The sequence below is a fragment of the Podarcis pityusensis genome, assembly GCF_964106645.2.
Source record: "Podarcis pityusensis genome assembly, chromosome: 14".
Classification (NCBI taxonomy): domain Eukaryota; kingdom Metazoa; phylum Chordata; class Lepidosauria; order Squamata; family Lacertidae; genus Podarcis; species Podarcis pityusensis.
In genome coordinates, this window is record NC_138039.1 from 37,352,114 (window position 1) to 37,378,643 (window position 26,530).

Consider the following 26,530-nt stretch of genomic DNA (forward strand, 5'->3'; position numbering starts at 1 on the left):
GTTGTGGGGTGTGACTCAGTTTCCCCTAGGGCAAAAATGAGGTGTAAAGGTAAAGTTAAAGGTACCCCTGACTGTTAGGTCCAGTTGTGGCCGACTCTGGGGTTGCGGCGCTCATCTCGCTTTATTGGCCGAGGGAGCCGGCGTTTGTCCGTAGACAGCTTTGTCTGGGTCATGTGGCCAGCATGACTAAGCCGCTTCTGGCGAACCGGAGCAGCGCACGGAAACACCGTTTACCTTCCCGCCAGAGCAGTACCTGTTTATCTACTTGCACTTTGACGTGCTTTCAAACTGCTAGGTTGGCAGGTGCAGGGACCGAGCAACAGGAGCTCACTCCATCGCAGGGATTTGAACTGCCGACCTTCTGATCGGCAAGTCCTAGGCTCTGTGGTTTAACCCACAGCGCCACCAGCGTCCCAAAAAATGAGGTGTAGAGCTTGTTAACTCCACCTCCTCAAAGGCATGCACAGCCTCTGATAATGCGTTCTGAAACATTTCCCACCGGCCTCAAATCCTTTGCTATGCCTTGTACAAGTGTTCCTCAAAATACAGTGGTACCTTGGTTTACGAACTTAATCCGTTCCACAAGTCCATTCTTAAACCAAAGCGTTCTTAAACGAAGGCGTGCTTTCCCATAGCAGCGGGGGACTCAGTTTACAAATGGAACACACTCAATAGGAAGTGAAACATGGTCTGCTTCCAAGGCAAAGTTCACAAACCAAAACACCTACCTCCGGGTTTGCAGCATTCTTAATCCAAGTTGTTCATAAACTAAGCTGTTCTTAAACCAAGGTACCACTGTACATTGTCAAATGAGAGAAAATTCAAAGAGCAGCAATAAAAGTAATCGAGGTGAAAGCCAAAAGATAGCGAGGAATAAATTATAAGGCCTAAAAATAAAGCGCATATGTAAATATGACTTTTAAAAGCTTTTAGATTGCCCTGCTCAGTATTCTATTTCAGTGATTTGTTCTAGCACATTGTTGGGATTTTATAGTGTTTCGATGTTATGTTCATTTGGTTTTTAGTTTGCGATTGCATGATTGTAATCCGTGTGAACTGCTTATTAGATTTTATTTCTTTATTAAATTGATTAGTTGCTTTTTCTTGCCAAAGGCAACACAATGCAACTTACAACCTTGGGGGGCCGGAGAGGGTGGCAGTTTGCTAAAACACTCTCTGAAGCGCTTCCCACCCTCCTTAAATTGCGTCTCCAGCAGCATTTAATTGAGGGAGGGGAGCTCAGAGAGCAGCTTGTCGAACAACTCTCCTTCTGCTGGGATAGTGCAGTCGGTAGACCCTTAATCTCAAGGTTATGGGTTCAAGCCCCAGGTTGGGCAAAAGATTTCTGCATTGCAGGGAGTTGGACTAGATGACCCTCGTGGTCCCTTCCAACTCAACAGTTCTGATTTCTAAACATCGCTTCTTCCCCAGCAGGTGGCCTGGACTGCCTGCCACCCACGCCACTTTCCCACTCACCAGGCAGCTGTTCTCTCTTCACCCTGTAGTTGGGATAGCCACCTATTGGCAGCCATGTGAACTACAGTGTGATGACACTTGTAAAAAATTATAATATAGAGAGAAAAACCCTTACAAATAATTGTCTCCTAATTTCTAACATTTCTCCTAAAACACAGGTTCTTGTATGCAGCTTTGCTGAACATACCCTTTATTGCAAGCAGTTTCTCCCAATTTAATAAATTTTTGTTTTGGTTTTTCTTGGTAAAATATAAATCTTAGGCACACACTTTCCCCCCTGATATGCACATTTTAACACACATTTTATGGCTGGAGAATTGCATCACAAAACGTAGAGAACTTCACATTCCCCCAATTAGAGTACAGTGGTACCTCGAGTTAAGTACTTAATTCGTTCCAGAGGTCCGTACTTAACCTGAAACTGTTCTTAACTTGAAGCACCACTTTAGCTAATGGGGCCTCCTGCTGCTGCCGCGCCGCCGGAGCACGATTTCTGTTCTCATCCTGAAGCAAAGTTCTTAACCTGAAGTACTATTTCTGGGTTAGCGGAGTCTGTAACCTGAAGCGTATGTAACCCGAGGTACCACTGTACTGAATTTCAAGAGGCCATTTGCCCACCACTCTCTGTGCTTGTTCTTTATGGAGGAAGCATCAAATATCTCAGCCAGTCTTAAAATGCATTATACATGCATATTTTTTTGCACTAAACTTTCCCATCTTGTGTTTTTTTGAGGAAATATAAATGGATAGATCTAGATTCTTCATGGTAAATAAATGACATACAGTGAAATATAATTGATGTAAGGCGGATATTGAAGATGAAAATAAATGATACTGTGAGTATGATGGTTGAAGACCTTCAAAGAAGCAGGCATGCTGTCTCAGTTTGACCTAAAATTATATTGGGTTGGCTCATGTGCGAAACAAATTTCACTTTTCAGTTTGCCAAACTGGCCACTGGATGTCACTGTTTCTTCACCAATATACATACAGTCACAGCTCCCACGGAGGAATTAAAAGGCTTTTTTGAAAGAATTTGATTTGATGCAGAGAGTGTCATTTTCTTTCTCTGTCAAGGAAAATGTAAATGATGGAATTGCAAACTGTGAGCATGATCTAGTTGAAGTTTCAAGTCCTTAAAGGCAATATAAATCATTGTGTGGTAACGGTTAGAGTGTTGGACAAGGACCAGGAGACCAGGGTGCAAATCCCAGTTCAGTCATGAAGCTCACTGGGTGACCTTGGACCAATTACTTTCTCTTAGCCTAGCCTACCTTGCAGGGTTGTTCTTACAATGAAATGGGGGAAAGGAGAATCATGTACAGCACCTCGAGTTCCTGGGGGGAGGGGGTTTAGAATATAAATAATAATAATAATAATAATAATAATAGTATTAATAATAAGGTAAAGGGACCCCTGACCATTAGGTCCAGTCGTGGCTGACTCTGGGGTTGCAGCGCTCATCTCACTTTATTGGCCGAGGGAGCCGGCGTACAGCTTCCGGGTCATGTGACCAGCATGACTAAGCCACTTCTGGCGAACCAGAGCAGCGCACGGAAACACCATTTACCTTCCCGCCAGAGCGGTACCTATTTATCTACTTGCACTTTGATGTGCTTTCGAACTGCGAGGTTGGCAGGAGCAGGGACCGAGCAACTGGAGCTCACCCCGTCGTGGGGATTCAAACCGCCGACCTTCTGATCGGCAAGTCCTAGGCTCTGTGGTTTAACCCACAGCGCCACCTAAATAATAATGATTTTTTTTTGTACCCCGCCCTCCCCAGCTGGAGCTGGGCTCAGAGTGGCTAACATCATAGAAATAATACAATATGAATTTAAAATGAATGATGAATTTAAAAAATAAACCAGGGTAGCATAAGTCCTAAGACAACCTCCACCAACCACTTCAGACATTTTGGACTGCGACTCTTATCAGCTATACTGACTGGGGCTGATGGGTGGGAGTTATAGTTCTAAAGCCGCTGGAGGGCACCAGGTCAGAGAAGGCTGGCTTAAGCGTTCCTCGCTCGTATCTCCTGGATTTTGGATTCTGATCTCCACATGGCTGAGAATGTTTCCCTGCAGTTATAAAACCGCACAGCATTCTGGGAGTTATGTCTGTTCTTAAACCCTTTAGAATCCATAGGAGGCAAAAAAAGGAGGGTACGTGTATGTCAGAGTTTTATTTTGGGTTCTTGGAGTTCTTCCATGAAAAGTTAAGGTATTCCAGACGGTGACTAGAGAGCAGAACAAGAGTTCATTGAGGAACATTGAGGAAAGCTGTGGGCAAAGAAACTGGTCCAGGAGTTGAGAGTTGGGCCCAGAACTCCCTCAGAAGGATGCTCTGGGGACCACACTGGTCATGTGATCCTGCCCAGAGGTCCTTGGACATACCAAGAGTCTAGGCAGAGCCAAACTTTAGGTGGGAGCTACTGACCAGCTTTCCAGCAGTTTCTTCCTCCTGGGAAGTTGGAGGTGGGAAGCAGGAACTAAAGAAACATGGGAAGGTCATAGGTAGTCTTAGAATCCTGTTTTTGGAAACTGGGCTAGGCTGAGGTAGAATGATTCTTTTACATGGCCATGCCGTATCTGTTTCGAATTAGTTCATTAAAATGTGGCGTTTGGATAGGGCTGCTAATCAAATCTAGCCCAGTCTTTTCTTTTTCTTCCTTCCTTCCTTCCTTCCTTCCTTCCTTCCTTCCTTCCTTCCTTCCTTTTTTCTGAAGCAGCACTAGCAAACAGAAAAAGGGGGGAAAGGGTTTTCAGTAGAAAAAACAGAAACAGGCCACATTGAAGCCTTTTTTTCTTTAAATCAGAATGACTCATTCAGAAGACTTACCATTTTTTCTTTTCCCCCAGGATGGAGTTTGATGATGAAGATGGTGAAGGACCCAGCAAATTTTCAAGGTGAGGTTTTTTTGTTTTTTTAAGGGTTCCAAAAAGGGATGTGTTAGTGGAGATAGTAAACAAACTTGGATTATTGGTAGGCCAGGGTTGTTGCTGAAATTTATTACACTTAATAATAGGGCTGCCAATTGAAGATGTCATCGCAAGTTTTAATCCATCAGTGCTACATAAATTTACAAGTGAGGAAACAATGCAACCAGGGCCATATTTCAGTGATAGATCATCTGTTGTGCATGTGGATGATCCTAGCTGGCTGAACTAATATTCTGTCTGAGTCTCCCTATATTCCAGATAATTCTGAAGCTCAAAGTGTGCAATTGTTAGTATTGAAGTTGAAACACCACTTGGGGTTTTGCAGCTTTTAAAAATTAACACAGATTCTGGGCGCAGGCTTACAGGCTGAAGATTTTGAGGTGATGCACTCAGGTTTTATGGCAGACATTCCCTTAAAAGTGACATTCCCATTTTCCTCATACATAGGCCAGGATGTGCCTCTTCTGAGGGAGTACTTTTTATACATTATTTTTAACTTTTTGAACCTTATGGCGGCTATGATACCACTTTAAACAATTATGGCTCCCCCCCAAGGAATTCTGGGAGATGTAGTTTGTTGTTTAGGGTTGTTAGGAAATCTCTATTCCTAACAAAGAGCTATGGTTCCCAGGGTGGTTTAACAATCAACCCCTCTTCATATGGAACTCAGGGAATTGTAGGTCTGTGAGGGGGATTAGAAGGACATCTTAACAACTCTCAGCATCCTTAATAAACTATAGCTCACATAATTCTTTCAGGGAGGCCATGACTGTTTAAAGCAGTATCATCACTCTTTAAATTTATGGTGTAAATGTGGCCTTACTTTACAAGGCTGGGAGATCAAACACCACCCACTCAGTGGCCCAATGATCTCACTGCCCTCCCATCAGATGTCAAAGAAATAAACAACTATCTGATTTTTAGAGGACATCTGAAGGCAGTCCTGTTTAGGGAAGTTTTAATATTTGATGAATTATTGTATTTTAATCTTTTGTCGGAAGCTGCCCAGAGTGGCTGGGGAAACCCAGCCAGATGGGCAAGGTATAAATAAAATTATTATTATTATTATTATTATTATTATTATTATTATTATTCAGCTTATAATCGTCAATCTCATTTAGACACCTCTTTGGACATAAGGACTGCTTATATCAATCTATATTTTTGAATTAGAATTAATGGAGTATTCTCATTGTTAATGTCTGCTGGCAATGCTTTCATCTTTCAAATCATTTAAAAAAAACTTACTAGTAAAAACGATTTCAGTGGTACCTCGGTTTAAGAACAGCCCAGTTTAAGAACGATTAGGTTTACAAACTCTGCAAAACCGGAAATAGTGTCCCAGTTTGAGAACTTTACCTCAGTCTAAGAATGGAATCCAAAGGGTGGAAGGGCACCAATGGCAGGAGGCCTCATTAGGAAAAGAGCGCCTCAGTTTAAGAATGGTTTTGGTTTAAGAACGGACTTCCGGAACAGATTAAGTTCATAAACCGAGGTACCACTGTAATAATTTATTCAGCATCACAGCCCTATTTTTATTTCATTAGAGAATTTTATACCTCTCCAATTTCAAGACAGAAGCGCTCAATGTAGTAGGTTTATTTGGATATAATTTTCCTATGCTTTGGCAACCTACAGTGCTGCAGTGTATTGAAAGTAAATCAGAATGACCAGGGGTTGTCTTCTGTAATATGTCAAACTTTGTAAGCTTTTATTACTGCAGTTTTACTGCACTGTCATCGCACAACCTGAGACAGCAGTTTCTCTTGAAATGAATGGAATGACAAAGGAGCATTTATCTTAACAGCTTCCCGGGAGCTCTTAGATCCATCAGCTGCATGCAGCGTTAACAACCTCTTGGCTGCTATTTTTTAGGCTCAAGTTTTTGCATTGCTCAGTGAGTCTAATTGCAGCATCATGGCAAAATTCGAAATATATTTTAAAGCCCTATGGCTTTTCTTTTCTTTTTAATAAAAGGGGCTATGGATAACTTTTGTATGTTGAAAAAGTCACGTATATGGTGTTATTTCACGTGAACCACAGTCAGATGCGTGTGACAACGGAAAGTATCTGAAAATGGCACCTGGGCCTTTTCGGGTGAAATATTATAACATAGTTTGAGTGTTGCTTGCACAAGCCACGGCAAACCAAGTGCTGCCGCATTCCCCTCGGTTCAGCTGCAAGGAGGAGATGAAAAGCAACCACAACTACTTTTAAGCTAACCACAGTTCCCCATTACATCAAAGCTGTGGTTGATTTAAACTGTGGTTCATTCAAGCAAGCTGGCTGATAGCCCTAGCCTACTCACTAACCATAGTTTAAACTAAGGGAATTCAGTTTGTGCCCTCTAGATGTATAATTACCATCACCTTTGACCTTTGGCTCATTCTGGCTGGGGCTAATGGCTATGGTGGTCCGACAGAGCGCCATGTTGGCTACCTCTGGTTTAAATTAACCACAGTTCTCCAAGTTTTGACATTACAGGGAACTGTGGTTACTTTAAACGTGGAAACGAATCTGCTAATTTACATTACATGGTTGCACTCGGCAGGCATGGCCAAACTTGGCCCTCAAGATGTTTTGGTACTACAATTCCCATCATCCCTGACCACTAGTCCTGTTAGCTAGGGATGGTGGGAGTTGTACTCCCAAAGCATCTGGAGGGCCAAGTTTGGCCATGCCTGCACTAGAGGAAGGAGTGTGTGAATCTGAGACTGTGCACACAACACTAAACAATGGTTTGCCATTACGTTTTGAGGCAAGTCAATTGTAAGATTGCCAGATGTGTTGTTGTTAACAACAATAACAACAACAACAACAACAACAACAGTAATTTATTTATACCCCGCCCATCTGGCTGAGCATGAGTACATGGTGATATCTTTGTCATGCTTGTCCTCTGTAACCCTATTTATTTATTATGTGTTTTTTTGGTCTTTTACAGGTATGATGATCAAATCTCTGGGGATAAGGAAAAATACTCAAGGTAGGCGTTGAGAGAACAGTGAGGGACAAGCCTGTCTTATAACAGAACCAAGCTTTTCAATGAAAAATAAAGTTGTGAACAAAAACAAGCTAAAAACCTCATCTAGCAACACGGATAACTGCCAGAGCATATATTGGAACGTTAACAATTATAATATACAGTCAGAAGATAATGGATGTAAAAAAGCTGGGATAAATAGGGGGACATTTGGGAAGGGTCTGACGCTCAGCTGTAGAACAATTGCTATGCATGCAGAAAGTCCCATGGTTCAGTTCCAGGTAGCTCAGTTGGTTAGAGCATGGTGCTGATAATGCCAAGGTTGCAGGTTTGATCCCCGTATGGGACAGCTGCATATTCCTTCATTGTAAGGGGTTGGATTAGATGACCCTCAGGTTCCCATCCAATTCTATGATTCTCATGGTATGGCTGGGAGTGAACCCTGTCTGGAATCCTGGAGAGCTACTACCGGTCAGTGTAAACAGTGCTGAGCTAGATGAACCAGTTGTGTTCTGTGCTGACCAAGGAGCTCACTTACTGTCATCCAGTAAGTGAATAGCTGGCCTAGCTTCTTGCTTGCATCTTGCGAATCACTTTCCCACCACTGTCTAGACCCGGATAAGCAATTTTGGGGAGGCAAAATGATTTTAACAGTAAAGGCAGCGCGTAGGAAACTGTGTATGGAACCATGGGCGGTGTGTCTGGGATCTGCAAAGACGTCACTGCAATATCTAAATGTGTCTGTGCTTTCAGAAGGCGGGCTCTGGGAGATCTCTGCTATTGAGGGAAGGGTAAGAGGAAGGGCTGTAGTTCAGTGGCAGAGCCAGAAAGTCCCTGGTTCAATCCCAATGGGTTGGACTCTGAGAGAGATCTGTTTGGAACCCTGGAAAGCCATTGCCACCCATTTTAGATAGTATGGTGCTCAATGGACCAGTGGTCTGACTTGTTCCTTTGTTGAGGCATCACTCAATGCTTGGGTGCCATCGATGCAATCAAGCGGTCTTGTTCTGCAGAAAGGTTTTGGTGAGAGGTAACTTATCATGCATGCAGGGCATTTAAATTCAGGTATACCAAGAGACTAATACCTCTCTGATACCTCTCACAACTCTCTCTCCCACACTCTGCTCACATCTCCCCAGCCCACAGGTACCCATTTCAGCATAATGCACCAATGCCCTCTGTGATATATGTTCTGAAAACAATAAAAACATATATATTTATAGAAAATTTCTATTTGAACTCTCTTGTTCTCCCTGGAGGGATTCTATGTTTAAAATCTGGCAGAAATTCTGGAATACATTTTATCCTTTCCTCCCCATTTTATAGCTGCCCCTCACTTAAGTTCTTGGAACAAAATGCAAAATGTGTTTCAGCCATTTTAGAGTAACACCCCCCCCCCCGCCCAATATTATTGACCCTGCCTCTCTCCTGCAAAGAACTTACAATCCAACACATTTACTATCAAGATACAAGTTTGAACATCATAACCTGTGTGGCTCTGGGCACATGGCCATTTTGTGTGGTGGCACAAAAAGCGCAAAATATGTGATTAGGTGCAGAATTGCGCTTCCTGAGAAAGGGCAACGCCTGAATAAACCTTGCAAGCTGAAGGGGTGATGAGATAAAGATTTCTAGTCTTGCTTAGGTTTCCTGGAGTTTCACCACTTTCCATAATTTCCTGTCCCCTCCCTGTGATCTGCAAAACTAGAATGGATTATGCAACTAAAATATAAATAAAATCTGCTCAGTTGTATAATTTATGCATGTTGCAGAATTTGACTTTTCATATTGCATAATTTATTTATTTTTCATTTAGGCTATTTTGATACTGCTTAATCACTGAATTTCTTATCTGGGTTGTCTGGGGGCAGTTAAAAAATAGCATGGAGTTCACTTTGCTTGGAACATAATATTTCTTTCAACTGATATAAGGTTTCGCTGGACAGATTGGCTCAGGTATGGGGAGTCCTAGTTATAAGTGTTTCAAAGCTTCATTTTCAAGCTTTGTAATCCTACAGCTCTCTTTGAAACTATTGGTTCCCTTCTCTCCCCACCAGCTCAGATTGGACTTGAAGTGGTTACGTGACCCAAGTGTTCACCAATTTATTGTCTCAATGTCGAGCTCCGTGTTTACTTCAAGGCACGCATGGAGCTCCCCGGCCTGCAGAGACCCACACCATTCACTTCAGTGGAGGAGGAAGATCTGCCCATACAAGTAAATGTGAACGTGGATCTACTTCCTCCATTAAAAAAACCAGGCTTTGTGGACGGGGGGGCTCCATCCGTGCTCCTGTGCCTGTAAGAAATCACTAGGCTTGGGGTTGCTTGCCTTAGTTTTCCCAAAATGCAAAATGGAAGACACAAAAATGCTTTACCTTGCAATGCGCTTCGAAAGTCCCTGAGTGAAAGGTGCCCCGATAAGTTTTGTTTTCTACCAACATGGCATGGCTCGGACAGGCTGGGACATTGACCTGTGTTGCAGGGGAGGGAGGTGCAATGAATCTCTCCCTCTTGGTGGAAATTGGACCACCCATTGCCAAAGGTCCCTTTGGTCCCCAAACCATTGCTTATTTTTGTAAGAATGGATGGCAGCCATAAGAAGGCTGTAACACAGTGGTGGTGGGAACCTGTGACCCTCCACAGCTTCCATCATCCCTGACCATTGGTCATACTGTTTGGGGCTCATGGGAGCTGAAATCTGGCACCAACTGGAGGACCACAGGTTCCCCATCCCTGCTGTACCAGGATAAATGCAGGGTCATCACTGGGATGGTGCTAAAGCTGCCTCAACGTGGTATCTTCCAGATGTTGTTGGATTCCAACCAGCCCAGCCAGCATGGTAAAAGGGGTTTGGGAGCTGTAGTATTCCAACATCTGCAGGACACCTGGTTGGGAAAAGTTGCCCTAGCCTAGGGTTGCCCATACTTGGGTCTCCAGCTGTTTTTGGACTGCAACTCTAATCATCCTTAGGTAGCAGGAACAGTGGCCAGGGATGATGGGAATAACTCAAGACCCAAGATTGGGAAGCTCTGCCCTGTCCCATAGAACATATTTGGAACCCCTAAGAATGGACCTCCCAACACTCTCCGTAGCCTTGTCCTTTTGGTTCTCCGTCTCTTGGCCATGCTCGAGTGGGACGCAACCCTCCTACGTGCTCTGACTATTGTAACGATTTCCAAGCACTGCATCTTTTACCGACAGCATCTCGCTTTCTCTCTCGGTTTGCTCCTTCTTATGTGCGTTTAGGGAGAACCATAGTGAGATCGAGAGACGCAGGAGGAACAAGATGACCCAGTACATCACCGAGCTCTCTGACATGGTGCCCACCTGCAGCGCCTTGGCGCGCAAACCTGACAAGCTGACCATTCTCCGCATGGCAGTGTCACACATGAAGTCCATGAGGGGCACTGGGAACAAATCTACCGATGGAGCATATAAGCCTTCCTTCCTCACTGAGCAGGTGGGTGGCTTTCTTTGGGGAAAAAGGCCGTGGCCCTGAACGAAGGGGTGGGAGCCTTCAGTGCAGTTTCACACTCACGGCAGCAAGCATCTGTTTGCCACCAACGGAGAAGCGCAGTCAAAGGTTGCCCCACTTTGACTGCACTTCCCGGACGGGATGGCAGATCTAGACTTGTTGTTGTGCAGTGGGTGGAAACTGCCCTTCGAACCCCTGTGCCTTTCAGTCTCCAGTCTACTAGTCTTTCCATCTACTAGTGTGATGCAGATGTTTGCCATACTTGGGGGTGGTGTGATACAAAACACACAGCTGCCAAGGAAAATGTCAGCCAGGGACTGTCTCTGGTGTAGCGCTAAGTTCAAGTAACTTAGCGGTTTACCTCTGCTGGTGTGAAATGTTTTAAGCTAGCGGAATGTCATTGTGCAAGAGAATGCCAGTAGTTTCGTTGCGAAATATGTGCAATCTGTTGTGCAGCAGGTTTCCATGTGTGCACCTGTTGCATTTGGCTCCCCTGTTGCTCAGTGTTGAAATTCACCCGTCTGCTTGTGAATGAGCCCTTGCACTAGCAGAGAACATTAGATACAGGCCCGTATTACCCCAGCCCTCTTCTGTATGGTATTATTCGTGTCATGGCATGCCTTGGTTTCCTTGCTCCATGGAATTGTATTTGAGGGAGCAGGGGGAGAGAGGTCTACATCACTGCTATGTTGCATTGCGAGGCGATTTCTACAAATTAACAAAGGCTAGAGGGGTGATCGTACTTGGAGTATAGTAGGTTCCAACTCCTGGGAGAGCTGACTGGCTGGTTATAGGGCCATTGCCTTGTGTTTTAGACTTCTGTGAGGCTGGGTGTACTGTGAGGGGCTCCTTCTCTTGGGTCAGAGGATGGTGCCAGGGTGGATCCTGAATAAGGTACTGGCAGTTCTCCCCACAAGGAAGTTGCCTGAACCTCATCAGAGGGGTCATGAGAATGTGTAGCCCCAGACTTGCACTTCCTGGTCTGGCGGCATGTGCATAAAACATCTTAGTCTGCATTAAAAACATAAGGTAAAATGAAGGGGACTTCATGTGCACATGGGACTTACCACACCTGCTCCACAGTTGTGGAATACTCCCTTCCTCTGCAGACACATGTCAGCATTTTCAGAAGCACCATAAAAAAAATCTTTGTCGTTGCAGTGAGCTTTTGGTTGCTGTGGGTTGAGCTCGAATGAGTGCCACCCTTTTCGTATTAGTTTTAGTTTTGTTAGCAATATTGTGTTATCACTAGTTTTGGGAAATGGCTTCTGCATAGTTAAGTCTTTGGTTGTATACTTCAGAGGTTTTCAATCTTTTTTTAGTCCATGGCTCCCTTGAGCTTTCTGCGGCACCCCTGTGGGGCTCAGGAGCCCAGTTCTGTCACCCATTGCGTGCAGAGCTGGTAACCTCTCACCCTTTTTCAAAGACCCTCCCTTGTGGAGGGTTCCCTCAGCCTCCTCTTCCCTCTCCTTGGGAATCCTCTGGGCAGCTGCAGCTGCCCCCCCCCCCAGTCTCTGAGCTGTTCCCCCACCCCAAAGAGAGGTGCCTCCTCACACTGCCCCCACAGGGCCCTGGGAAGCACCCCCTGGCCACCCCCAGAGGCACCATTCCTTGGTAGCTTGTAGCCAGGGCTGCTGCAACAAATAGCTGTGCAAGCCTTTGGGAGGCAGAGACACAAGAAGGCATCAGGGGAGGGAGGGAAGGAAAGAGGGATAGAGGCTGGTGTTGACTGCCGCACCCCTGACCATCATTCAAGGTACCCCAGGGTGCCGGGCACACTGGTTGAAAACCACTGGTATATTTCTTCATCCGTTGAGATCAGTAAGGTAAGCCAAACATATGTGACTTCATCTGTGGCCCAGAGTTATTTCCCCTGCATTTGATCCAAATGAGAAGATTGTATATGTGTAAAAGAGTGGGGGTTGGGGATGCCACAGGTAAGACTAACCCCAGTTCCAGATTTGCACATAATTGCAAACTGTGGTTAGCTGGAGACAAAAGCTTATGATTTCCTTACAGAAGGGAGGGGAGGGGGAGCTCATACATGTAACACTAAACCATGGTTTAGCAGAGGGACGGGGAACCCATGGCCCACCAGATGTTGCTTATTTTGTAGCCTTTGACTTTTGTGAGGCCAGGGATCCATCATAAGCTGTCTAGGTTGGGGCTGAAGCAAGTTGTTTTCCAACCACATCTGGAGGGCCACAGATTCCACCTATTAGCGAGTTAGCGTTATGACCAAACCAAGATGCCGGGCAAATTCACACAATCAAATCCTGGCTTAATAAGCCAGGGTATAAATGAAGTCTGTTCAGCTATATGCAGCTACATACCCATGCCCAAAGAGTGCTCCTTTCTTCAAGTGAACAAGCCAGGATTCTGCTCTTAACCACAGTTTCCTGTTACATGTGTAACCAGAAACTGTAGCTATTGGCTTACAGGCAAGCCAGCACATTACATTTGAAACGTGATTTGATCTCCTGACTTGCTCTTGTTGTTGTTGTTGCTATTGTTATTAGTATTATTATTAACTTCATTTCCACACAGCTTTATGTTTTAAAGAAAAAAATCCCTAAGCTGTTTACAACACAACAAATTTCCATGTGCACAGCTGCTGTGTTGTGTTCCTCTGTTTAGCCACATTAATACATGTCCTTGCGAAAGTGGACAGGGAATATTGAATGCAGCCCAGTGAACAGGAATGACAAACTGAATGCGAGTAAAACAAAGCAATTCACTAAACTACTGCAGTTTTATCCAAATACGTTGTCCGACAAAAGCCGGCCTTTGCTAATGGAAATGAATGCAGTATTGAGAAGAAGTAACACAGAAATAATTATGCACTCCTGTTAAAATTTGCTTTTCCTTTATTTAGGCTTGCTCCCTAAGTTACTTGTTTCTTCTCCTTTTCTTGGCAAGGAACTGAAACACCTGATCCTTGAAGCTGCAGATGGCTTCCTCTTTGTTGTTGCTGCTGAGACAGGCCGAGTGATCTACGTGTCTGATTCTGTCACTCCTGTTCTCAACCAGCCCCAGTCAGAGTGGTTTGGAAGCACTCTCTATGAACAGGTTCACCCCGATGACGTGGAAAAGCTGAGGGAGCAGCTCTGCACATCCGAGAACTCAATGACAGGTCAGCTGTTTCCTTGAGCTGTGCACCTATTGCTTGGCATTCAGGACAGAACTTGCTTTGTTTTCTTTTCAAGCAGTATAAAGTTTTTGGCTGTTTTCTGTGTGATATTCCAGTGTGCTCTGGCATCTTTGCTTTGAATGTTGCCGATTTTGAAGGGAATTTTCAAATGTTCCTTGGGCACTGTTCACAAAATGGCAGCCGTGAGGCTGTGGCCTAGCGCAGAGAGGCTGCCACATAGCAGAAAAGAAGACCGGGTCAGGAAAATGGTATGGTCATCCCCCCTCCACATTGAAATGCCCCAACCAGTAATCCAACCACAAGGTACATGGTCCAAACAGGCCTGATGGTCAGGTTCTTGAGTCGATGAGGCAAGTCTGCTCGTCATCTTCTCTCATTGACAAGTTGCTCAAGTCAAGGAAACAACCTTAGGATAGTTGTTATACAAGGCCATCAAGGTTTCCTCCTATTGGTTTCTGCAGCCAGCTGTGGTCGGTAACCAAAGCTGATGACCACCATTTCTTAGTTAGGATAAAATGGAAAACTATGGCCGAGGCTTCCTGATTTAATTGCTGCATGTGTTACAGGCACTCCATGTGCAAACAAAAGGTTTGTGCATTATCTCTGCTTATTAAGCCAAGATATTATTGTCTGAACCAGTTTGTTCACACTTTTAGAGAAAGAAAAGGCTTAAAAATGCCAATTTTCTTTGGAAGAAAAAGCAGGTGCAGGGCCCTGATCCAGAGGCATGCCTGTTTCAAGGTGTGACTGTAAATTGAACATATTCTCCCTCTGCCCCACACACTACCCTTTGGCTACTGTTGTTTCTCACCATGGGCGTAGGCAGGGAGGTAGCTGGTTCCCCCATCAAATAAATAAATAAATAAATAAAAATACTTAACTAAGGTTCTTCCCCTCCTAACATGAAGCCTGCCCACCCCCCAATAAATCATGGCTATGTCCATGCTTCTTGCCTGCATCTCTCTGCTTTCTTCCTCATTGTGAAAATTTAGATAATTGGTTACTTGGGTTTCTCATCTCCCTCCCCTGCCTCCCTCTCTGGCTACGATCAGTCTCCATCTTTGCTGATATAACCACATTTTATTTCTAAATAAGCAAGTTTTAAGCAAGTTGTTTTGTGGGATTGTTCTTTTTTCTTTTTAAGTGTGAATAATCTAATGTATTGTTTGCCGTTAAGAAGGGGGACAAGATAGGTCTTTTCTTCTGTGGTTTTAATGGGAAATTCAGGTCAAGGAGGACAAAGGAGCACTCTGACATTTTCTTTCTGTTGGTTTAATGCTGATGTAGGTAGTTTATAATGGTTATCCTTTTTATCTTAGCCACTGTCTCAAGTTTATTTTGGCTACTGCCTTCCCATCGACTTGGCTCCGTGACTGAATTTCCATCTAATTGTGTTTGTGTGTGAGAGAGAGTGTGTTTTTGTCTTTCTAGATCTGTGTACATGTTTTTCGTTTTATGATTCCATATTCTGTTTATGGGTTTAACTTCCTTTTCCTTATGATTGTGACCTTGAACTTAGTCTGTTTTTGCTGTAAAAAAATTCTTTCAGGCAGTTATAAAAGGGCTTGAAAAGATCTAATTCTTGGCAATTCAGATTCACATGTGGCTCTGGCAGTGTAAGCGTTCCTTCTCTTCCCTATGCTGTATATGTTAACACAGCCTTGGGTTTTCTTCTGTGCTTCTGTTCATTTTATTTATTACATTATTTCCTTCAGAGAGCTTAAAGACGTTTACATGGTCCTCATCATTTTCATATTGTCTTTGCAACAAGCCTTCCAGGTAGGGTAGGCTGAGAGAGAGAGAATGGCTTGGCCCAAGGTCTCTTATTCCGCTTCATTGACAGGGTTTGAAACCTGGGTCTGCCCAGTCCTAACCCTTCACTCTAACCATTACACCACACTGACTCCCCATCCATGTTGTGTACCACAGGCTGCCTACAATGATATATCACCAGCTAAACATCACAATGTCTGAAATAAGGACAGAGCTATGTCGAGGTGTTGACTGGCTTCATGGTTTGTCCCGTGTTATGTACTGAAGTTCTCACCCTGGGCCAGCAGGGGGATACTGTAGATAGTTCAGGTCCACATATGCAAATAAGGGATCGAAAGAGACGTTCAGTGATTGGATAGTTACAGAATGTTGTTACAATTACGTTGTTCTGGAGCTCTATATAAGCAGGCTGGCTGAACCCTTCAGTTCAGTTCTGTTCTGGTCTGTGAATAAACAAGAGCTGTTTGAAGAATCGCTGTGTCGTCTGATATGTTCACCCACAACTTAACATCCCACACTGTGATTTTTGCAAAGCACACACACATCATGATTCATGAAATACTGCCAGGTCAAAAACTATGAAATTGATATGATAATGGACTTCAAATGGGTTTTGGACGATATATCGCCCAGCCCTAGCATATTCCTGCATTGCAGGGGCTTGGTCTAGATTATCCTCTGGATCCCTTCCAACTCTATGATTCTATGAGAGAGACATGGAGGGCCACATTTCTTCCCTAGGCTGGAGGTTTCCCATCCATGTTGCAGATTGTGCTAGTCCCTTACTGCATCATCCCTGATCTATGCCATGCTGGCTGGAGCTAATGGGAATGGTCGTCTTAACAACAACTGGAGGACGACAGGTTCCCCACTCCTAAATTAGAGTTTCTAAATTCCCCTTTCAAAGACTTCTGAGCTCATGCCCATCACCACACCTTGTGGTGGAGCATCACAACCATCTCCTCGTTTCCGGTCAAATTGTCCTTCAAGGATGGAGAAATCTGACCTTACACAGAGTCAGGTCACTGGACCATCTAGCTCAGTGTCCTCTACAGCTGGCTGGCAGCAGCTAGCCAGGGTTTCAGAGAGGCGTCTCTCCCAGCCCTACCTGGAGATGCCTGGGATTGAACCCGGGACCTTCTTCATGCAAAGCGGAAGCTCTGCCACTAAGCTATGGCCCGTTCCCTTTAGACTCCATCTACTCAGGAAGTAGGTTTTGTCGGGAGCACAGTGGAAAAGACCTACTTGTCTTTTGGGGCCCTGTCCATCACACATGATGTCCACTGCAGTGATGGCACTGCAGTTGTCCATAGAGAACGGAACCTTGTTCCAGCATGCTCTCGTGGGCTAAAGCGGCCGGTTTGGGGAAACTGCTGAAACATTTAAATGGGTAGTATAAGCAACTGTTTCATTTTCTACTTCTATGGTTTGGCAAGCTGTGGGAGAGCAGTGGGGTTAACGATATCAAATAAAATGGTTTGGGGAGGGACGGAAGGGAGAGCTGCGTGGATGCCTGAATTCGGAACTTTGGCAAACCATTTGGGCAGCCCCTGGGCCTTTCTCATACTCCCCCCCCCCCCAGGGAAACTAGTTTTGTACTGAAGGAAAGGTCAGCAGAAGCCTTGAAAGAAGAGCATGTTGTTGTGTAGCCAGCTGTTTTGTTTTGCTTTTGGCTTTTTTCTTTCCTTACTTACACACACACACAAGTCCTGTTCTCCACAGGCTGCCGGAAACTTGAATGTGCTCAAAGGCTTCTCTGTAACTGGCAGCTATTCAGGATATAAAGGCCATTCAGGGAACCAACTGGGTTCAGTTTTTGGTATTCTTCTGCCTGCAGCAGTGCTTTGACGTGGAACCTGAGAAGGCATGTCCCAAGTGCTGTAAGAATGGAACTGTTGGTTATTTTATTTACAGTCTTGCTATGGCCCTTCTCCTGAACCTTAGACATTTTGTTTTCATTGAAGGTATCCTGCCCGTGAACAATGGTCTTTCCCTTAAGCCAGTACCCTGAGCCTTTTTTCAGATCTTCCGCAAGGGGAGAACAGTTTGTAAGGCTTGGAAAGATAATATATGTGAAGCACATTAAGGCAGGTAGCATAATTCAGAAGTGAAACATGTTTCTGTATGTTCTGGATGTGTTTATATAAGGAATTCTTACCTTCAACCTCTTTTGTTCATGAAAAAATCCAAAGGCAGCTTATGGTGAAGTTAAAAACAAACAGTGGGTGCCACCACCAAGAATGTCCTGTCTCAACTACCTGTTTCCTTTACCACAACTGGTGGTGGGAATGTAGAGCAGAGACTCAGAAGATTTGAATATGTAAAGGAGTTTCATGAGAAAGAGATGATTCTAGTAGGCTAGAGTGGGGAATTTGTGGCCTTCCAGATGTTGCCAGACTAAAACTCTCCATCATCCCTGGAGCTGATGGGAATTGTGAGTTTAACAACATCTGGAGATACACGGGTTCCCTGTCCCTTACTAGACTAAATGACAATTCATCCGCCTGTGCAAGACAGCTACTTCCATGTTCTTCTAGGACATACCACGTTGAGTGTTCTTTTATAGCAGGCTAGTGTCAGTTGCTGGTTTTCAAGGACTGATGGGGGGAAATAATTCTAATCCATATTAATGTGTATGATTTATGCCATCTGGATTAATTTTGAAGGAGAATAATGTGGGGTTTTTTTGTGAACTCTTCCCCTAATCAAGCTTGTGGCTTTGTAGTGTCTCCTTGGAGAAATTTTGATAGGTTTAAGTTTCAGGAAAACAGTTGATCAAAGACGTAAAGTATCTGCGCCTTTTTCCTATTGTGCAACTGAAAAGCATGACTAAGCAGATTTAACCAATCTTATTTTGCTTGGCACGAGCCTGATTGCGCTCCCCATTCACAGTTATTTTGTGAGGAGCTATAGCAGGAAATAAGCTTTTATAATGGAAACAGTGATAGAGAGTGAAGACTGGCTTGTTTTGATTAGATGCCTTTTATTGAATTAAAGAGCATAAGTTCTGCAGTGACTTTGCACAAAAAGCATTAGACTGTAATATTGGAATCTGAGCCTTGTAAAACAGTAGGGAGTTTGCAGAGATCTGGACAAAGAGGCGGGGGGGAAACCTTCCATTTGGAAACCATGAGAACTGCAGATGTTGATAGCTTCAACAGCTGCACCCGGGTTCAGTTTTATGTCCAGCTTGCAAGGAATGCTGTTAGCAAGCAAAGTTTGTGCACCCAGAGAGAATCCAGATGTTGTCCGTGGAGTCAGATTGTCTGTGCGTGGTGCAGGATTAATTAATCAGCGGAGCAACTTCGAAGCAATTTGCAACATCAGGCCAGAAAAAAAGGATGCTATATAGAGGATGCTGTTAGTCATTGTTGAATAAATAGCACCAGAGATGGAAATTTGGAAATAGCTTTGTTGTTGTCCTTTTAAAGATCAAATAAGACCTTTTCTGCAAATATTGTTTACTCCAATGCTGTTTCTACACTTGTGATTTTTTCCTCCTGGATGCCATTTGGTGTAGAGGAAAATGATAATTTACAAAAGTAGTTGTCTTTTACCAGATCCAACCATTGGTCCATATAACCCTGTATTGGCTATTAGGGTTGAGGGAACCCCCTCCCTGCCCTCTTTTGCCAATTATTCAGCAATTTTGTCCAGGACAGAGAGGTATGGATGCCCTTGAACTCTGAAACCTGCTACCTTTTTGGTTTCCCTTAGCACAGATACTCTGTGAGCTCTCGGATCATATAGGCAGTTCCCCAAGGAAGTGTCCAGGCTTTTCCAGATTTGAAAAAGTAAGAGGAATAAGATTAAATAATTGCTGCTGTTTGTCAAGCCACCACCCCAGTCCTTCACCAGCTTAGACATTGATGCTGAAGTAGCAAAGTGTGGCAGATTTCCCAAGGTAGCTCCTGATTTGGGCAATCGTCTTCCATTCTCAACGGGCACCACATTTATCAAAACAAAACACGTCTTGGTTATTCTGGAGGCGCTTCCCAATATGATTACGGCGTTTTGAAGCAAAGCGATATCTAGGAAAGTCAACGCCAAATCAAAGCTCCACCGGATAAAAACCAGCTCCGGAATCACTCCCAGTTCCAGCAACAATGGTCGCAGGGAGGGAACTTGCGATACTGGAGCTTTCCCATTTTCAGTCCCAGGTGGTCATAAAGATACAAGCAGCTGCCTGATGTGCAAGGCTGGTTTGGACATGACACATCCTTCAGAGGCCTGTGCCCAGTGAGTTTCCTTTTCTGCAGGGAAGGGGACTACATCTTTAGAGACAGAGTAGAGACTTTGCATACAGGAAGGACCCATGCCAATCTAAAAGCTGGGGAAATCCTTGGTATTTGCACGTGCCCATGTGCTTTTAAAACATATTCCTGTAGTATGGGGATGTGTGTACTTTTAATCAAACAACTCTCATCTGTAAAACAAACGTTATTTGGAAGTTCAGGACTAGAAGTTTCTTGATACATGCAACCTTCTGAATAGAAGATTGCTAGAAGAATCTTCATGTTGAGGTACACAAAGGTGGAATTGTTTTGTGTTCAATAGCAATGAAGGATGGTTGGTTTGATTTTAGGGACACTCAAGTAAGCCCTGTATCCTGCCAAGTTTGACACCAAACTACAGTGGTACCTCGGTTTACGAACTTAACCCATTCCGGAAGTCTGTTCTTAAACCAAAACTGTTCTTAAACCAAGGCAAACTTTCCCTAATGAGGCCTCCTGCCACCGGTGCCCTTCCACCATTTGACTTCCATTCTTAGACCGAGAAAAAGTTCGCAAACCGTGACACTACTTCTGGTTTTGCAGAGTTTGTAAACCGAATAGTTCGTAAATAAGGCTGTTCTTAAACCGAGGTACTGCTGTATATGCTCTTCCAGGAAACTCCATTTCCTCTCAACAGACAGACAGTGTTTTGTGGCCACTGAGCATGCTCAGCCCTCATTGTCCCTCCCTCCTTCCCTCCATTATGCTTTGCTTATTCAAAGTTTCTTTTGTACTTGTGCAAACCTTGTGATTAGCCCACTGATTACTAATTGTGTATGGTGGGATTCTGGCTACATCAGAATCCATATTCCAGAGATGAGATTGCCATTAGTATATAGAATAGGAAGGTGCCTTGTAACTGGCCAGACTATTGCAAGGTGACTACATTTCTGTTTTGTTTTGTTTTGTTTTAATTCTCGTGTTCTACTTCAAATTTCTGAGACATTAAATTTCTGAGGTTTAATTTGTGTTTTGAAATTCTGTATGTTGTATATTTTTGAATCACTTTACGCCACTTTCAGACCTAGATGGTAAAAAGTGGGGTATGTGTTTTTAAATTAAATAAACAAAATAAAAAATAATTTGACCACCTCATGGAAATAGAGCTTCTGTGTTCAAAACAAACATACCTCTGAATGCCAGTTGCTCAAGGAGGGAAAGAGAGCATTGTGGGAGGGAGCTGTTGCCTTTATGGTCTGTCTGTTGCCTTCACAATAAGCCAATTTTGGGAGAAAGTTACTCTGCTAGATGGGCCGTCTTCCAGTTGGGCTCTCCTTAGGATGTCAGTGAATGTATTGTGTGCTTCTATGGAGCCTGACCCAAATTCCTACTTGCTAAAACCAGAGAGGGTTTTTGAACCAATAGCTTAAACACTCATGAGAATGGTGAGTTTAGAGCTTTTTGCCTGGCTTGCTTTGTTGTTGCCTTTTGGATGTAGAAATGGCCAGTGCTGTCCCAACACTACCACATCAGCACATGATACCTGTTTTTCAGCAGAGTTATGAGCCTCTATGAGCTTTCTGGCATAGTTAATAATTAAAAAGATATATAAAAAAGTAACAGTTTCCATATACGCTGGCCAGTTGCCCTTGTTCCAGCCTGAAAAGTGTTTTGGAGCTCAGCGCTGCTAGATTTTGTTCCGCCTAGGCAGGAATGTGTGTTTAGAGTGGGTGCCTCCAGACTGTCACGCTTTTGCAGGAGGGATTCCAGTGCAAGCCAGAACTTTGGGTTCACACAAATAAGGTGGATTAAAGCGCTCTGTCACCCTAGCACAGCCAATCCACTTCAAAAGCAAAAACTAAATAGACCTATTGCAGTTGGAGAAGTGATGGGGAATGGTATTGAAAAGCGTGGGGTGAACAATTGACTTAATGGGAAGAAGCATACACACAACACAAACAAGGGGGGTTGAATGCTTGTTGTCATAGAAGATCCCTGCAAATAAATCAGGACAAATGATCAGGAAAGACTGGGCATAATCTGACCACTGTAAACTTTGGGCAAGCAAAACAGACCAAATACTCAACAAACAGGTCAGCTTGAGGAATCCAGTATCCTAACCGTTATCCTATTTAAGGTCCTATAGTTTTGCTTAGAGCTCAGCTTCAAACTTGTCCATCTATAATTAAATTACCCGAGGGCTTCCCATTTCCCCCCTCAAGCTTTGATTGAGGTTCTCATGGAACAAGGCCTTTGTGCACACAGTAGACACCTTAGAGCCTTCTGAAACTCACAGGGGGTCTATTTAACAAATAATGGAGAAATGGTACCGTGAAGGTAGGAACAACTATGTTCCAAGCCAAGTGTGAGGAACCTTTTCGTCCTCCAAATGTTGTGGTCCTGCAACTCCTATCAGCCCCAGCAGGCATGCCCAATGACCAGAAATGATGAGAGTTGTAGTTCAGCAACATCTGGAGGGCCAAAAGTTCCCCATGCCTATTCTAGATTAAGTCCCAAATCTGTGATGCTTAGATCACATTATTGAGCCCTGATGCAATTCTCTCTTCCCAGACGCAACGGCATTTAAACACGGGATATGAATTCTGAGCTTAGCTTCTTTCCAGCACCGTGTGTCTTTTTGGGTGTGATACATGCACAAGATAGGGGAAGGTATTTTTCTGAAAAAAATCTATTGCAAGACCCCAAAGGCATCCATAAGGTAAAGGTAAAGGGACCCCTGACCATTAGGTCCAGTCGTGGCCTTCTCTGGGGTTGCGGTGCTCAGCTCGCTTTACTGGCCGAGGGAGCAGGCGTACAGCTTCCGGGTCATGTGGCCAGCATGACTAAGCCGCTTCTGGCGAACCAGAGCAGCGCACGGAAGCGCCGTTTACCTTCCCGCCGGAGAGGTACGTATTTATCTACTTGCACTTTGACGTGCTTTCAAACTGCTAGGTTGGCAGGAGCTGGGACCGAGCAACGGGAGCTCACCCCGTCGCGGGGATTTGAACCGCCGAGCTTCTGATTGGCAAGCCCTAGGCTCTGTGGTTTAACCCACAGCGCTACCCACGTCCCAAGGCACCCATAGCGTTCTTCTAATTTAAGAATGTAAGAAGAGACTGGTGCACCAGACCAATGGCCCATCTAGTCCAGCATCATGTTCTCACAGTGGCCAACCACATGCCCCAATGGGAAACTAGCCAGCAGGATTCAAGAACAAAAGCACTCTCTTCACCTGCAGTTTCCAGCAACTGGTATTCAGGAGCATTGCTGCCTCTGGCCATGGAGGCAGAACATAGCCATCAATGGCTATCAGCCATTGATGGCTTTATCCTCCATGAATGTGCCTAATCCTCTGATCACTGCCTCCTGTGGGATCACGTTCCATGGTTTGTTCCATAATTTCATAGGAATTATGCTTGCTCGCTCTAAGTGCTTAGAGGAATGACACAACCTTGGTCCATTTGTCAAAAGGCATATGTACTTGGAAAGTCCCTTTAGCCTTCTGAGCAAGATGAAGAAAACATTGGAACGGGCATCCTTGAGGGAGAGGTGGGGGAAAACCTGACATAAAAGGCTCCTTTACAATTCCCTTGCTCCAGTTCAGCTGTAGTGGCTGCCAGCAAAAGCTATAAATATCCCTGAACTATGCTACATTTCAGTCATGTTTCGTTTTGCTTTTATTGCCCTTGATAAGGATCCATGCTTCCTTGGAGCAGTGGGAAAACCATGCCAGTAAAAGTTATACAATGTCCATTCTCACACACACACCCAGCCTCATTCTTTCCTTTGCAATCCAATGAGGTCACTGCAAATAACACCAGAACACATGGAGGGCCAAACAGTTCCACCGAGAATTGGTTTGGTGGTGGATTGTTGGGTCCCATGGTGGTTGGCTACCGTTTGCCTTGTTTTGGATGCACTGAGAAGGAGGGACAGAGGACTACGACACAGAGAAAGTTTTGGTTCATACAGAAAACTTGGTCCATTGGCAGGGCTGATCTGGGGCAGGTAAAATAAAGTTCCATAGTGTCAGCTCTCATATTGGAGGAGCAAATGTTGGAGCCTCCAGCTCCCCATTGGATGTTTGTGTGGACAGGTGTGTCTTCTCCGCACCTGCCCATGTTACAGTTATGTGTAAGGGTCAGACTACACTGCAGGGGCTACCGGCCATTTGCAAACTGGAAGAAAGTGTTGTGAGAACTGAAGGCAAATGAGCATAAATGGTCACAAATCCAATACATTCAGGATTGGCACAGTCCATAAGAAATCCAGTTGCAGCAGACGTAACCTAAACTTACAAGAACTTATAGTAAGACTAAACCTTAACACTATAGCACACAGAATTGAGCACGAGAACAAAGAGATAGAGAAAGTGAGAAATCAGACTCTTTCTGGCCTATTATAGTCAGCATGACCTTGACAGAAAGGATAGCAGAACCAGCTTAAACCAGATGTACTCAGCTTCCCAGAAGGAACAACCTAAACATTAGAAGCCTTCTGCCTGTTTCTTTCACGTAGAAAGAAACCACCTAGAACACTCTTGAATTAAGTAGAATAGGAAAGAGCTCTACACATCAGAGCAATACTTTCTGTACTAAGAAATGCAAACTGCCAAGAACCACACAAACACTGCAACCTTCTCTGTTTGCTACAAAAAAGGATACAATACATTCCCTATTTATCTACTTGCACTTTGACGTGCTTTCGAACTGCTAGGTGGGCAGGAGCAGGGACCGAGCAACGGGAGCTCACCCCATCGCGGGGATTTGAACCGCCGACCTTCTGATCGGCAAGCCCTAGGCTCTGTGGTTTAGACCACGGCACCCCCCGTTTTTCTCTAGGCAAGTGTAAATGTCTACATTTTCTTCTCATGCAACTGCTTTAATCTACTTCAAAACTAAAGTCATTTTGGGATGATCTTTTGAGGTGCTCATGATTGTAGAGAAGCTTATAAACTATCAAATTAGAGACAAGACATGCAGATTTGCATACAGTCATAAATAAGTAGGATGCAAATTAACCTTACATCACCACTATCACCAAAGTAGCCCCATGAGATTAGGTCAGGGATAGCCAACGTGGTGACCTCCAGATGTGTTGCCCTCCATCATCCCTAACCATCATCCCTCAACCATTCTGGGTGAGACTGATGGGAGTCCTCCAACATCTGGAGGATACCATGTGGCTGATTCTGGATTAGGTTGTCCAGTGGATGTATCCTCCGGAAGGTGGTCCAGAAGAGAATGTGACCCTCGGGCGAAAAAAGTTTCTTCACCTCTGCTTTGGAAGCTCCCTGTTTTCCTGCCCTGCTCTCTTGCTAGACATTGTCCAAGGGACTAAGAACACAACGTGTTTTTGAAGGTTACTAGAATGTTTCTTAGAAGCACAGATGTCAATTAGTACTTTGGTCCAGCCAACCTTTGAACCAGAGGTCCACTTCTAATTGGAACCACATCAGATAACGTTTGTTGCTGAACATTTTGCTCCCGTTTTTGACCATTTCCTCTTGTTTTGCTACATCTCCGTCTTGGGGGTTCCCCTCTCCCACTTCCCCACCTTTTCTTCTTGCACCAAGAGAAAGATGTTTTTGGATCCTACCAAGATTCTTCTGGTAGCTTTCATTCCTGTTTTCTGTTTGTCTTTTCAGAGCAGCCTGTGGAGTATTTTTCTTGGAGTACAAAGCCATCTTTTGTTATCTTGTCCAAACCAAACTAATTTGTCAGTCTTCTTATATCAACTGAAGGGAAAGCTGGAGGGCAGAAGATCAGGAGGGTGCAAGGGTTGAGGTGCGTCAGGATAATTGATGGGAGACTGAGCTTCCTTTTCTTTCTTTGTAGTTTGGTACTAGGACACTGAGTTCTGCTGCAGAAGGTGGGGTGATTTTTCTACACAGATTAAGGACTGTTTTACAGAAATCCTGTATAACCCTGGTTGGTTTTCCTCTGTTGCTAAAGGTTGGCTGAAAACTAGGCTGTGAAACCATGGCTTGAGGGTGGTTTGCCAAAAGCTATTTGTGGTGATGGAGGCAAAGTGTTAATGTCTGCGACCGGCAAACCATGGTTAAGGCAGTTCTCCGCCTCCTGCTGGAATCCTTCTCTATCCTCTCTAGGGCTAGCTAAACCATGGTTTTGCTGTATGTCTGGGCCCTTGACCAGAATTGAAATAGCCAAACATTATTAAGTGTTATGCTATCAGTTCCATCACAGCAGGTGTAGCCGCGTTGGTAGAGCATGAGACTCTTAATCCGCAGGGTTGTGGGTTTGAGCCTCACGTAAGACAAAAGATCCCTGCATTGCAGGGGGTTAGACTAGATCAGTGATGGCCAAACTTAGTCCTCCAGCTGTTTTAGGACTACAATTCCCATCATCCCTGACCACTGGTCCTGTTAGCTAAGGTTGATGGGAGTTGTAGTCCCAAAAAAGCTGGAGGGCCAAGTTTGGCCACCACTGGACTAGGTGATCCTTGCGGTCCTTTCCAACTCTACGATTCTATGTGTCCCTGGCTTGCATGTGGCAAGGT

General features: G+C 44.3%; 1 protein-coding gene across 4 annotated transcripts in view; it reads left to right on the forward strand.

The window, feature by feature from the left end:
- ARNT2 (aryl hydrocarbon receptor nuclear translocator 2) overlaps positions 1–26,530 on the forward strand; it is a 151,156-nt gene that overhangs the window by 42,088 nt on the left and 82,538 nt on the right. For all 4 annotated transcript variants that reach the window (XM_080980361.1, XM_080980362.1, XM_080980363.1 and 1 more), the window contains exons 3-5: positions 4,335–4,382; positions 10,645–10,858; positions 13,793–14,006. In XM_080980361.1, coding sequence (XP_080836487.1) covers positions 4,335–4,382; positions 10,645–10,858; positions 13,793–14,006 — 476 coding nt within the window. The remainder of the gene's footprint in view (positions 1–4,334; positions 4,383–10,644; positions 10,859–13,792; positions 14,007–26,530) is intronic.